Consider the following 12287-nt stretch of genomic DNA (forward strand, 5'->3'; position numbering starts at 1 on the left):
GCCTTTCATTTCCTCTGTCCCAGAAACCATAATCCTGCAGGAGAGCAAAGTAATGGCTGGTATGTATCTTTTTAAAGAACATTTATCAACGTTATACATCTAAATGACAGGGTACATAGAATTTCTTCTTTGCTGACTTTTTTTTTTTCACATTCAGTGGTTGGGGTTTTTTTTGCTCATTTTTACTATATATGGACCAAGAATTGGGACAGTACCAAAGCAAAGTTAAAAAAGAAATTGAAATAAAAATATGTAACTTTATTCAAATACATAATGCAGTAAAAGAGTATCCAGATAGGCAAAGATACCTCTAATTCTTCTTTCTTAATTTTTCTTAAAATGCCTCATTAACATCAATGCCTTATTAAAATTAACAAGTTTAATGTTACCATATCCCACTGTTGCATAAAGGCAAAATAAGAAACTGGGTTTTGTTTCAGCTTCCTTCTTAAATTTAATGTTGTGCAACACTGAAAATGGAGTAAGGATATTCTTCCCCTGACCTAGCTCTATTCTTCTTCTAGTAAGAATTAAATTAGAGGACGTTGGTCTGAAAATGTGAGATTCTGCTGAAAGACATCCTGCAAGTTGCAGTGTACCACCACCAGCCTGTGCTAGAGAGGAAGCTGCTTATAAATATCTGAGTTTTCCCTAGCCAGCACAGATGAATTGAGTCAACCTTGAAGAGGTCTCATGACTCAGTAATGATGAAAACAATAGAATTGGGTCAGGTAAAAGAAAAAAATTTTCCCCAGCTCTACTTGCATGTTTCTTGCAAGGTTTTTTGTGGATAAAGTTCTTCTAGCAAATCCCAGTGGCTTTTTGGCTGGAATAGTTAATTTCAAACATCCTGAAAATGAAAGGAAATGTTTTCAAGTGGATGTATCTAATAAAATCACCTTCCTTGGTATTTCAGTAATTCAGTGCTTTCCAACAGAAAAAAAATGTAGAAAAATTCCTGATCAGTGCTAGTTGTTTTGCTTTTCTATTGTCTCAAGGGTTTTCTTATCCCCAATCTTTACTGAAATGAACTGAGCTCTAGTTACTTGTTACTGATATAGTTACTTGTATACACTGAAAAAGGAAACTGCTTATTGCTCCTATATTTGTAAGTAAGAAATAAGTTTAACTTGTGTAGAAGTTAAACTGTCTTGGGCATTAAATGCACCTAAATCACTGTCTCTTCCTCACACACATGCTCATGATTGACTTTAGATTACACTTAAAACTAGGCTGCTTCTTCATAACCTTCATCCCTGGTGCTGTGCAGAAAACAGCTAGGATGCCCTGAGGGCTGCCAATGCCTTTTCCATGTCATCTTGAAACCAGAAGTTGCTGACTGAGCTGAGCTGTGGTAAAGGTAATGGTAGCAGAAGAGAAACAGAGGGTTTGTTCCTGGAATTTTTGCAGACTTGTTTGCTTACCATTCTTCTTTTTAAATTTCTCACAGGCCCAGAGTTTCAGCAAATTAATAGCTGTGCTGTACAAACAGCATATTATGGGTATAGCTTTCCAGCAATACCTTCCACTCCACCCAAACACTGGGTAGTTTTCACTTCAGTCTGAAATGCTGAGTCTGTTGGAATGCAAGGATTTTTAATTTGGAATTGAATTTTCTTACTAATTACAAATCTTTATTTTTAGTTGAAAAAGAGGGTGATATTAGCCAGCAAGGGTGCATTTAGGGGATGACATGAGTTCCACTTTGCAAACCGCAATGTAGAAAAGCTTTATGGAAAAGGCAATGTGTAATGACAGGTTTCTATTGAACTTTGATGTGTATGGCTTCAAAGAATGAGGATGTTTGGGCAGCAGCAAGTGTATTTCTCTTAGATGTAATAAGAAAAGACATCCATACACATTTTGTCTGACTTCAAAGGAGCTAAATCCTACAAAACAAGGAAGGCAAACCAGTTCTTTTGCAGCGCATGGTTATTTTATCAGGTAGACTTTGGGTATTATAGCATATGTGAAACTAGAAAAATGGACCACCACCACTTGTAAAGTTTGGATGGATGGGTGCAGAGAAGATCAGGCTGCAGTTAGGGGCTATCTATTTAATGAATTTTCCCTTTGCCATTGAATGGGACAGATCTGATTGCCTTCTGTGGTGAGATAATTGGCTTGGTGCACAAAGTAAGAGCAGTGAATGCTGTTTACGTTTAGTTTAGCAAGGCTTTTGATGCCATTTCCCTTAGCATCCATAGGCAAATTGGGGAAGTATCCAGTCCCATATTCAGTATGAGACTGAATGGGTGGAAACAAGATGAAGGAAAACCTGGTCAGGCTATTGAGTTCAAAGAATAATGGTTGACAGTTCAAAGAATAATGGTTGGCAGTTCAAAGTCCAGCTGGTAGCTAGATAATTGTGACATTCCTCAAGGGTCAGTGCTGGGACCAACAAGAAATACTTATTTCAGAATGTGACTGACACTGTGCAGTCTTACTCTGCATGGCTTACTGCTTGGGCAATTGGTTTCTGGCTGGCTGGACAACCAAGATGGCTTTTTGTGAATTGCCGATAGATTTACTACAGGAATCCAAATTTACTGCGAGTGGAAACTGTCTCTCGCTGATACTGGCACAGGAAGCAGCTGAGAGAATTTTCTTCACAGCCAAAATGCATTATTTTTTACTGATGCACAGCAGTCCAAGACTGGATTTTGGAAGGACCAAAATCAAACATTCACGGATTCCAGAACAGTGAGCCAAAGTAGACAGTAGAAGAATATCACATTTTCATTGTAATCGTGCTGTTTTACACTTAGGTTTAAATACATTAGGCGCAGTTCCTTATGCCCTGATAAGATTTGCTTTAATTTGTAGTAGCAGCAGGTTGGGCAGAATTCCCACCGTCGGGGCATGCTTGCTTCCAGAATGGAGCCTCTTACATTTTAGGAAATGTGCTAATTGCAGTTTTAATTCTGTTTTGATTCTAAAGACAATGCCTGTATTGCTGAACTTGAGAGCGTTCAGCAGTGCTGAGCCCTGGCCCTGCTCCTCCTCTGCTGGCTGAAATGCTGGCAGCATGTTCTCTTTGTAAGCTCCCCAGCAAAAGAATCTGCCATTTCTGTGGGACCAGCCTGTCTTCGTGCAAATGGAAGTGAGCCTGCTTAAAAATGTCATCCCAGAGTCAAGAATGTGCTCCAACGCTTTGCTTAGAAAAACAAATGATCTCTGTTGCCTCAAAGCCTCTTTTGAATTAATTACCCCAACCTCATAATAAGTGGCCGTGATAAGCACGCTTTTGGGGCTTTGTCTGCCCTGAGTCAGGAAGAAAACAGTGGTACAGGCACAGCTGAGATGACTTTGCTGTAACTACCTTGAATGACAAAGTCCAAACAGGGCATCTGTGGCTGTGTGGGCTCCAGCAGAGACCAGGCACCTCGCCGCAGCTTTGGACTGATTTGCTCCAACTGCTGAAATTCATGATGATGTTTTCTCAGGCATGCCCTGAACACCTCCCCATTGCAATCTATGCACAGCCTTAGACATTTGGAAGTAATTTTATTTCCCGCTGTATGCTTGAGGCTTGATTGCTGTCATCTGAGAGTATTTGTAGAAGCACTGCTGATAGATCAGGCTCTTCAGACTCCCTCTTTCACTCTCTTCTCCTACAGGCACCGAGCAACGTGTCCAGCCATCCTACTCATGAACCAAAGTTAAACCAGAGGAGAACAAAGTAGAAATGTGTTTACCTTATTCATGGGGTAACTCTAATAAGTTACTTTAACTAAGTGCTTTTCAAGTATGCAGATGCAAGATTGGGGAGTAACAGAAAAGGACCAGCTTGACCGATCTTTCAGCGAGGTGTCGCTGCTGCAGAGTGTCCTGCCCTGTCTGTAGCATAAGGTGGGGTGTTTAGAAGGGTTGAGTCTTGTTCAGTAGCTCAGGAGCAGTGAGGTTAATACGCAGATACAACATCATCAGATGCTCTTAAGGAATTGGAGAGTACAATAAACACTGGCTAGTGCTGTGGGACCAGCAAGAGAAGGATCCCAGTATATTCTGCCTTTGTATCCAGCGTGGGTTGAATCTCGCAAGAACAACATTTTTCTTGTTTATTCTGTGTTGGAAATTAACTTTATGCATAAAAAGGCAAGCAAAACTCCTATTCGCACTGACGGAGACATAAATACATGAACCTGTGGGTTGGGGAAATAGGGACTACCAAACGAAATGTAGGGTAGTAAAGTTTACATCCAGTTAAGGAAACAAGGGAGAAGCAGTTGTACAACTTGGATGTTAATTTAAAATTCATTCAGAGGAGTCTAACTGTATCCTAAGCATAGTTTTTCCTTTTTAGTTTCCTCTATTCAGCAAAATCTGGAATCACAATGCTGAATGGAAAACAGAATTATTTATTTTGGCACAATTTTCTGGAAGAGACAAAACCCTGTTGCCAAACACACTCTGAGAGCCCTTTACCTGGGAAATTACCTCTTCTCCCAAGTCAGGGTATATTGTTTTGCTGTTGCTTTCTGCCTCTGGACTTGAGCTTGGAGGTTGGATTTTCTTGGTTGATGAATCTCAGAGAGTGAACTCCCTCCCCTTAGTGCCAGCCAGAAGCGACTGGCCAGCTGGAAAGTGGATGTCTTTAGCAAGGCATTGGTTAACTGCTGTAGCAGTTAATTAAGTCTCTTCTTGGGAGCTGACTTGCACCTTGATGCTTAGCAGTGTTCATTCATACTTAAGGTTATTTGTGGACTCTGCAGGAAAAACAGTTGAGTCTGTAATTTTCCAGTCCTAAAATACATGTTTTAAAATGACCTACATTGTTTAGGAGAACACTCTGGGACTTTTCTACTTCTGAAACAAGGCAGAAATGGTTGCGGCTCCTTGTCTAGAGGTCTGACTCCCTCAATTACATTGAAAACTCATTTGGAATTAAGGCTATTCAACATCTTTCAGTCTGTGGAACACTTATTTATTGCCAACTTTGCAAATGATCTTCTAGGATTTTTTTTAAGCAGGTACTCTGCAAGATGGACTCAAAAAAACCACTTCTTTTGCTAAGAAACAGTTCTGAAGAAACCTATTTTCCTACAGGTTTGTGTTTTAAACTGTGTACCTGTGCACATTCCAAGAAGTATAAGGAAAGGGGTTTGTTACTAGCCACTTGTTCTAGGAGGGAGCCTTGGTGGGTCACTAAATTGGAAATCTTTCTTTTCCTAACTCTGTGTGTGCTCAAAATTTGCAGGCACACAATTATCTTAGTGACCTGGTCTCTCACAAGGTCTCTGTCAAACCGGGCTCAAATCAGCCACTGGAATTAAATGGGCCTGGGGACACAGATGTCACAGTGCAGCCAGTAGGATCACATGAGCCTAATTTCCTCGGGAAACCATAGGGAAAATGCAAAATGAAATGTTCATCCGGACCTTCAGCTGGCATAAAACACAGAGCCACAGACTTTGAGAAAGTCATCTTATTTTAGACCAGTGAATGTCTGTGCTAGTTATTCTTTTAGACAGTCTTGTAATGAATGAATCTTCTGGATGAATCTGTGCATGTCGTTTGTTGCTTATTCTCTTGGCTGTGCAGGGAGATTTTAACTGAATTTGAAGCCACCAAGAGAACACCCATTTTCTGTAACCTTTAGTGAATTAGCAATGTGTTACAGACCATGTTAGTGATGGGTGTTTCCAGGAGAATGCTGAGTTATCTGGATTTAAATGCAGTGTTGTACTGTAGCTGTTAGCTAAAGTTCACTGAATGGAAATGTCTGGAAGCAAATTTGATTTCATTTTGACAATCAAATATTTCGTATTAAGTGAATTGTGAATCAGTTCAAACTTGTATTTGTAAGGGATTCCAAGTTCATCCTCATGTATATAACTGTAAAGTACTTATGTAAACTGTGTGTGTGTTAATCATTATTAACAAGAATTGTTTCTGTGCAACAAATGCAAAATAGGTTTTGTATTTATCAGCACTCCTGAAAAGTATCTGATTTTCAACATAATTGGTGTTTACATTATAATTTGCATGGCACAGTGCTTTGGATAATACTTTATTTATTACCACTCCAAAAAAAAGTTATCAAAAGATAAACAAAACAGGCGGTCTATTCTTACTGCAGTAAATGAGAGGTTTTTTCCATTGATTTAATGGGAACTGGATGAAGCTCGACATTATTGTTACAACAAGCTGACAATCAAAGATTATTAATACCAAGCTCCTCTTGTCCCTCTCTTGGCAGTCAGTACACATGCACAACAGTACATCTGCAAAATGGTTGTTAGCACGTATCATCTTTCACTTTGATTTACTTCTGCACCTCTGCTTTGTGAGTCAGCAGGATTAAATTTTGCCATTCATAACTTGAAATTCAGCTTTTCATATTCTAGATCTTTTTTTAAAAAAAACTTAAAAAGCACTGTATCTATGTAATCTTATATTTCCGTACACTTTTCACAAACTGGCATCAGGATGACAGAGGATGAGAAGCTACCTGCACAAGCTGTTTTGTTTCTAACCCTTTTTCATTAAATAACTGTGCCTCTTTTGTTCCAGTCTTTTTATGTTAAGCAATGTAAAAGCATTGGTGTTTTGTTACAGTAGGCATCAAGAAGTCCCTCTTGGCAGAAGAAGCATAAAACTGGCAGACTGTGCTTTCAATACCAGTCATCATCTTTTCTGCCTTTGTGAGACTCTGTTCTCTGCTGCTGTAGGTCTGTCAGCCTTTAGGCTCCTTTAATTATTGCATTGGTAGGACTAGTAAAAATGCAATGAAACGGTGCTGCTTTGCTGTCAAATCCTTTTCTTTCTCTTGCTCTTTAATCTGTGCACCAAAGTTGTTAATGTCTGCAGAAAACCTATATATCTGCAAGTTTTGCTCGGGCCGTTATTTTCCCAAGTAGGGCATTGAGACATGTATTCCCTTCCATTGTATACCTGCCATCTCCTCAGCTGAGGTGGTTGACTGCTTCCATATGAGGTTGTCTATAAGCAGAGAGAGGTAACAGGAGAGTACAGTTTGCAGCTTTGGAGACATTTCTGCAAGGAAAACAAGACCCTAGGATGGCAGCTTCAGCAAGCCTTCCTATTTGTACGTGTGGAGTGGTCTTTCTTTTCTCCTCCTTCTTACCCTTTTCTTTTAAAATATTTTTGCTCAAGACATGGTCTGTCCCCCACCCTCCACTGAATTTTCTCTTTTTATGGTGTCATTTTCCTTCTTTCTTTGTTTTTGTTCTACCTGGTTCCGTGCCCAGGCCTTACTTTCCTTGTTCACACGCAAGAGGCGAACTGGAAGTCAATCAAAGCAGTAAGGGTGGAGTAACGTGGAGTAACTTTAAACAGCAAGCCAAGGAGCAGTGCATTTCCAGGTGCTGCTTTCAGAATGATGTGTATCTATCTGGTGGTGCAAGATTGAAATGCTTTCATATGTGGTCTTTTTAAAAAACGTGTCCTGTTGTTGGCTTATTGAGGGGCGGAACTAACCTTGAGAGAAATTTACTTGAGAGGAAAACAAGCTCAGCATAGAATGCCTCAAGCAGGGTGTGCCTTGCACACCTTTACTGTGCATAAAGTTTTGACACTTGCTCGTGATGACTGATGGGCTTTGACAGCCATCTAGTGGCTGGGATGGGGGTCCCCGTCCCCCCCAGTAATTGGTACAATTTCAGTCTTGTCACAAAGCTGGGCCTGGGTATGTCAGCGTGTGATGGGATTTCTCCTTCCAAACTGTTGATGCATAGTCTCAGAGTATGATGATTTAGTATATCAACTATAACTGACTGTTTGGCTTCTCAGCAAATAGTTCTTTAAAGCAAAACTGCTACTCAACAGACCAATACATAGCAGAAAAATAATTGCGTTGTACTCGCTGTGCTTTTCATTGAAATCCTCTTTCATGAAGGTCCTTTCATGAATGAATGAGCCCTTAAGTATACCACAGGGTATTTCTTCTACCCTGCCTTTTATATTTGCAGACTGGTTTGCAAATAAAAAATAATAAAAAACTCATTTTCACCAACTTCAATGGATTTGCAACCCTGTAGGTTCTCTAGTCAGGTCCAATACCAAATCTAATGGTACTTTTTGTTGTTAAGGAAGGAATCTGTTAACGGGCTATCAGATCCTTTTGGCACATTAAGAATTTCCAAAGCTGATTCTCAAGCCATTCAGCACCTTGTGTTACAAATGCAGAGGTAGAAAGAACATGCAACGTAGAGAGTTTGTGTCTTGGTCTCTGTAATTAAAAAAACTTGCAGATTTCCAAACCAGGGACGAAATGGTGGAACAATTTCCTTTGCTGCCTTTGCTGGTCTGGGTGTAAGTGGACAATATGCCTGCAGTTCAGGCCTGAGACTAAAATGTCAAAATGTGCTTGTGGGATGAGGTGGCTTTGAAATAGCTGCTGTTTTCAGGTTGCTCTCTCAGTGTAATGCAGTCACAGCAGAAAGGAAAAGTAGAAGTATCAAATGTAATCAAAAGAGTTAAAATTAAAATTGTGATTTCTGGCAATATTGTGGGGTGGGGTGCTGGGGTTTTTTTGGTTGATTTTTTTTTTTGGTGGTGTTTTATTGGTTTTTAATATTGGCATATCTGCAATCTGATAGGAAAATAGACTTCTCAGTCCACTTCCAGAAGTTGGTATGTGCTTTTTCCCCCCACCTTTCTCTACCCCTTTCTCAGCCACTGAGCAGGGCCCAGGCAGAAGCTAGTCACCATCTGGCTGGGCTCTGATTTGCCAAAGCAGTTGCTATGTGGTTTATTTGAAGTCATGACAGAACGCTGACTTTGGGCTCAGCAACTTAGAAATTTCATTTATGCAAACTGCTGCTCTTCTGAACAGCACGATGAGTTCTGCGGGTGTTACGTTAAGGAAGACACAGACCATATGCCAGACATCTGGGGGGAAAAGGCTAAATATGTCAGACAGCGCGTTATGTCATGCACACAAGGGAGAAGCGAGCAGAGCGCTTTCCAAAATACGATCTGCAGTTTGGAAAATGATTCTCACCGTGTCATAAATGGACTGTACAGCACACTTGGTTGATGTCTTTACTTCATACTGAAAACATTTCCTCCTGAGCTTCTGCAGCCACCCCTTCGAGTCGTTTTGTCAGTGGATGTGATAAACTGATTGAAGAGGGGAGTTCACCTGGTATAAATTTGGATTTCAGTTTCTGTTAGAAAGCTGTAGAAGCTAGTGATGGCAGGCAACAGTTAATGACACATCTGCTCCATTTCTCCGAGCTTTGACATTGATGGAGTAACTGGACTTGAATTAAGGCATGAAGCTGAAATTCCAAATCTGTTCGTATTTATTACTTTGTGATTTTCTGTTTACAGCTGGTTTAAATTAGGACAGAAATGCATAGAACAGTGAAACTGTCCTTGTGCTTAGAGCTGTTAATTTTTAGTCTAATAACAGGTTTTCTTAAAAAATAATGGTTGTGAGTGGCATGCGTCATATATATATCAGTTAGAAATTAGGGCTGTTTGGGAATTTTCAGATAATGCTTTTACCTGGATTGTCCAGTTTCAAGGATTTTTTTGGTAGGAAGGTTTCTGTTGTCAACTGGAGCTCCCACCCAGGTAAGATTAGTCCTCTCCACAGCATCCCAAGAGTCAAGAGGATAATTTTGGACTGTGTGTGACAGCTTTGCTGTGTGTGACTCAGAGGAGGGTGGCAGGAGGTTGGCACTGCAGTTCTTGGTTTGCAAGTTTGTGACCCTTTGCGTAGGGACAGCCTGGTTCTTTGCTTTTTTTGTGGGTGCTTGTATTCCTTTAGAGGATGAAATGTTCATTGGGCTGAAGTGAAAAAATCTCTTTTTTTGCTGATAGGGCATTCTGTAAAATGTTGAACACCCAATAAAAGTTTCCGCTTTACCTGATTTTTGAATTCTTTGTCAGACGTGTTTTATTTTTAGGGGGAGATACTGAGATATACTCACCTCATGATTAAAAAAAATAATACAGGTAGTTGGAGTGTTTGCCTACAGAACAGGAAGAAAACAAGGACATAGACTTAAGTATGGATAAAACAGCACCTAAACAGATGGCTGTGTCTCCTTAAATGCTGCTGTCAATCAAATGAGGACATTTTTGAAATTTCTAAGTTATAAATACAACCCAGAGAAGTTATGCTGCCTTGGTGGCAGTAGGTTGGTTGGAGAGGAGAGAGCAAAACTATATTGAATGGATTTCTAAATAATTAGTAAGAAATTAATTCTAAATTAGAATTCAAGGAAAAGAAAGAAAAGTAATAGTATTAAGACAAGAAAGTAAAGCTTCTGTAAACGGAGTGTATTAGGTCAAAAATGACATATGCAACTTCAATAAAATAGAATGACCACCATACAAATGTGTGAATATGTACATAGAGTATATGCATATAGTCAGTCAATGAAGTTCTTGTATAAATGGCCACATTGGATAGTCTTTCATATATACTTAAAATAATTAGGCAATAATTTATGCATGTGCTGGGGTAATCATGTAGGACCATGACCAGCTAGATTGTAAATATAAGTAGTTTGAGGAGCCTCTCTTCACTCAGCTGGAGAACTTGCTGCAAGTACCCCTGCAATGGAGACTGCTGTTGCCACTGAAGAGTGACTGTCCTGTTTGGAAGATTTGATTGTCTGTGTTGTATTACCTTACACCAAGATCCCAATAAATTAGTTTTTTTTTTTCTTTTCAACAAACACTGCCATGTCTGGTCAAGGCTGTTGTAAGTCTGGCTGTGTAAGGTACCTGCAGCAGGAGCAGGTAGTGTATGCCCTTCCATACAGAAGGCTCACAGGTCCTTCTCTCCAGTCAGACATCTGTAACACCCTATGCAGAAGAGCTGGCACCTAGCAGGGGTTCCTCAATGCAGAGTTAGCAGAGTGACTTCTAGGGACTCCTGAGGCAGTGTTCATTTGATACTGTGGTGGGTTTGAGCACTCCATAATGACTCTGTTTTACTTCTTTCTGATCAAGAAATAAGGTGGTAGAATAAGAAAGACATTTAAGATGACCAATATTTAAAAATCATTAACATTAGGCTTCAGCTATGCTGGTGGACTGTTTTCATTGTGTATGTGATGCTGCTTCTCATCTTCAGATATGCTTTTCCCTTGTGCAGACCTACTCCTCCTTTGATTTCACGGTTGGAAAACGTGTTGCATGTTCTCTCTCCTATCCCAGGAGAAGATGTTGAAGAAATAGCCTGCACTCAGAATGGCCAGATGTACCTGAACAGAGATATTTGGAAGCCCTCACCATGCCAAATTTGTGTCTGTGACAACGGAGCTATTCTTTGTGATGAAATCCAGTGTCAAGATCTGCTGGAGTGTGAGAACCCGCAGGTGCCCCCAGGAGAGTGCTGTCCTGTGTGTCCCCATACAACACGCGATTTTGACACCACCATTGGTAAGATTGCTTTCCAGTTCACTTTTTTGAAAAGAGACCCAGCCTGAAGAACTAGGAGTCTCATGATACTGAAATTTTTAATAGTATTTCCATGATGAAATTTTAAATCTGAAGAGAGTAGATACTTGGCAGTTTTCTTCCATCTTGGGTTGCACCTGAGCTGAGTCTGGAAAGGGTTTTCTTCTGATTATGAATGTGATATAAACCCAAGTGACTTTATAACTAACAAGTTGATTTGAATTCCATCTTGATGTTTCAAGGGAGGTTGAATTCTGGCTTCTTTTTGTGGTTCATCTGGAATGGAAAGGTTAATGTATTAAGATAAATATATATAATAAACACATGAAGATAAATATTTATTAAATAAACATAAATATAATAAAATAACTGCATGCTTTAATAAAATACACAATTTGAGGCTCCACCAACAGGTGAATAAATGTAAACATTATATGTAAACAGTATAGTGTTTCCCCAAAGTGGAAACACAGATGTGTGAACCCTTTGTGAGACAAGGGAAAAAAAAATTGTATGAAGTATTATTAACTCCCTGTTTGCATACTTTCTGTTATATACCTTAAACATGATGTCTTTTCCAGTCCGTTTCTTCTTTCTGGAGAGACTTGGATGAAGCAATCCCCCTTCAATTTTCCTAAAAGAAAATCTCTTAACTTGCAATTAATGCTCGTTAATACTGTGTGTTGTGTTACTTGAACTACATTATATATATAATAATTAAAGCAATTTCTTCAAGAGATATAATTGCTGTTTATTAGCTTAATATAGAATAAAGTAGTGATAAAGAGCGTGTAGTGCGGACTTGTGTAATTGAACAATGGAACAAGATATGGCAAGCATTAATAAATAGGTGGTGCATCCTGCTGTGTTTTGGGAGGCGTTAGGCCAAAGCCAACAAAGTA

The 12287-nt window shown here is 39.6% G+C and overlaps 1 protein-coding gene across 3 annotated transcripts in view; it reads left to right on the forward strand.

The window, feature by feature from the left end:
* The window catches only part of COL5A2 (collagen, type V, alpha 2), a 164434-nt gene that overhangs the window by 98660 nt on the left and 53487 nt on the right, over positions 1–12287 (forward strand). For all 3 annotated transcript variants that reach the window (XM_014954601.1, XM_014954600.1, XM_014954599.1), the window contains one exon: positions 11143–11367. In XM_014954601.1, the coding sequence (XP_014810087.1) occupies positions 11184–11367 (184 nt within the window). In that variant the 5' untranslated portion in view covers positions 11143–11183. The remainder of the gene's footprint in view (positions 1–11142; positions 11368–12287) is intronic.

This window comes from Calidris pugnax, unplaced genomic scaffold (assembly GCF_001431845.1).
Source record: "Calidris pugnax isolate Ruff unplaced genomic scaffold, ASM143184v1 scaffold103, whole genome shotgun sequence".
In the NCBI taxonomy this organism is placed as follows: Eukaryota; Metazoa; Chordata; class Aves; order Charadriiformes; family Scolopacidae; genus Calidris; species Calidris pugnax.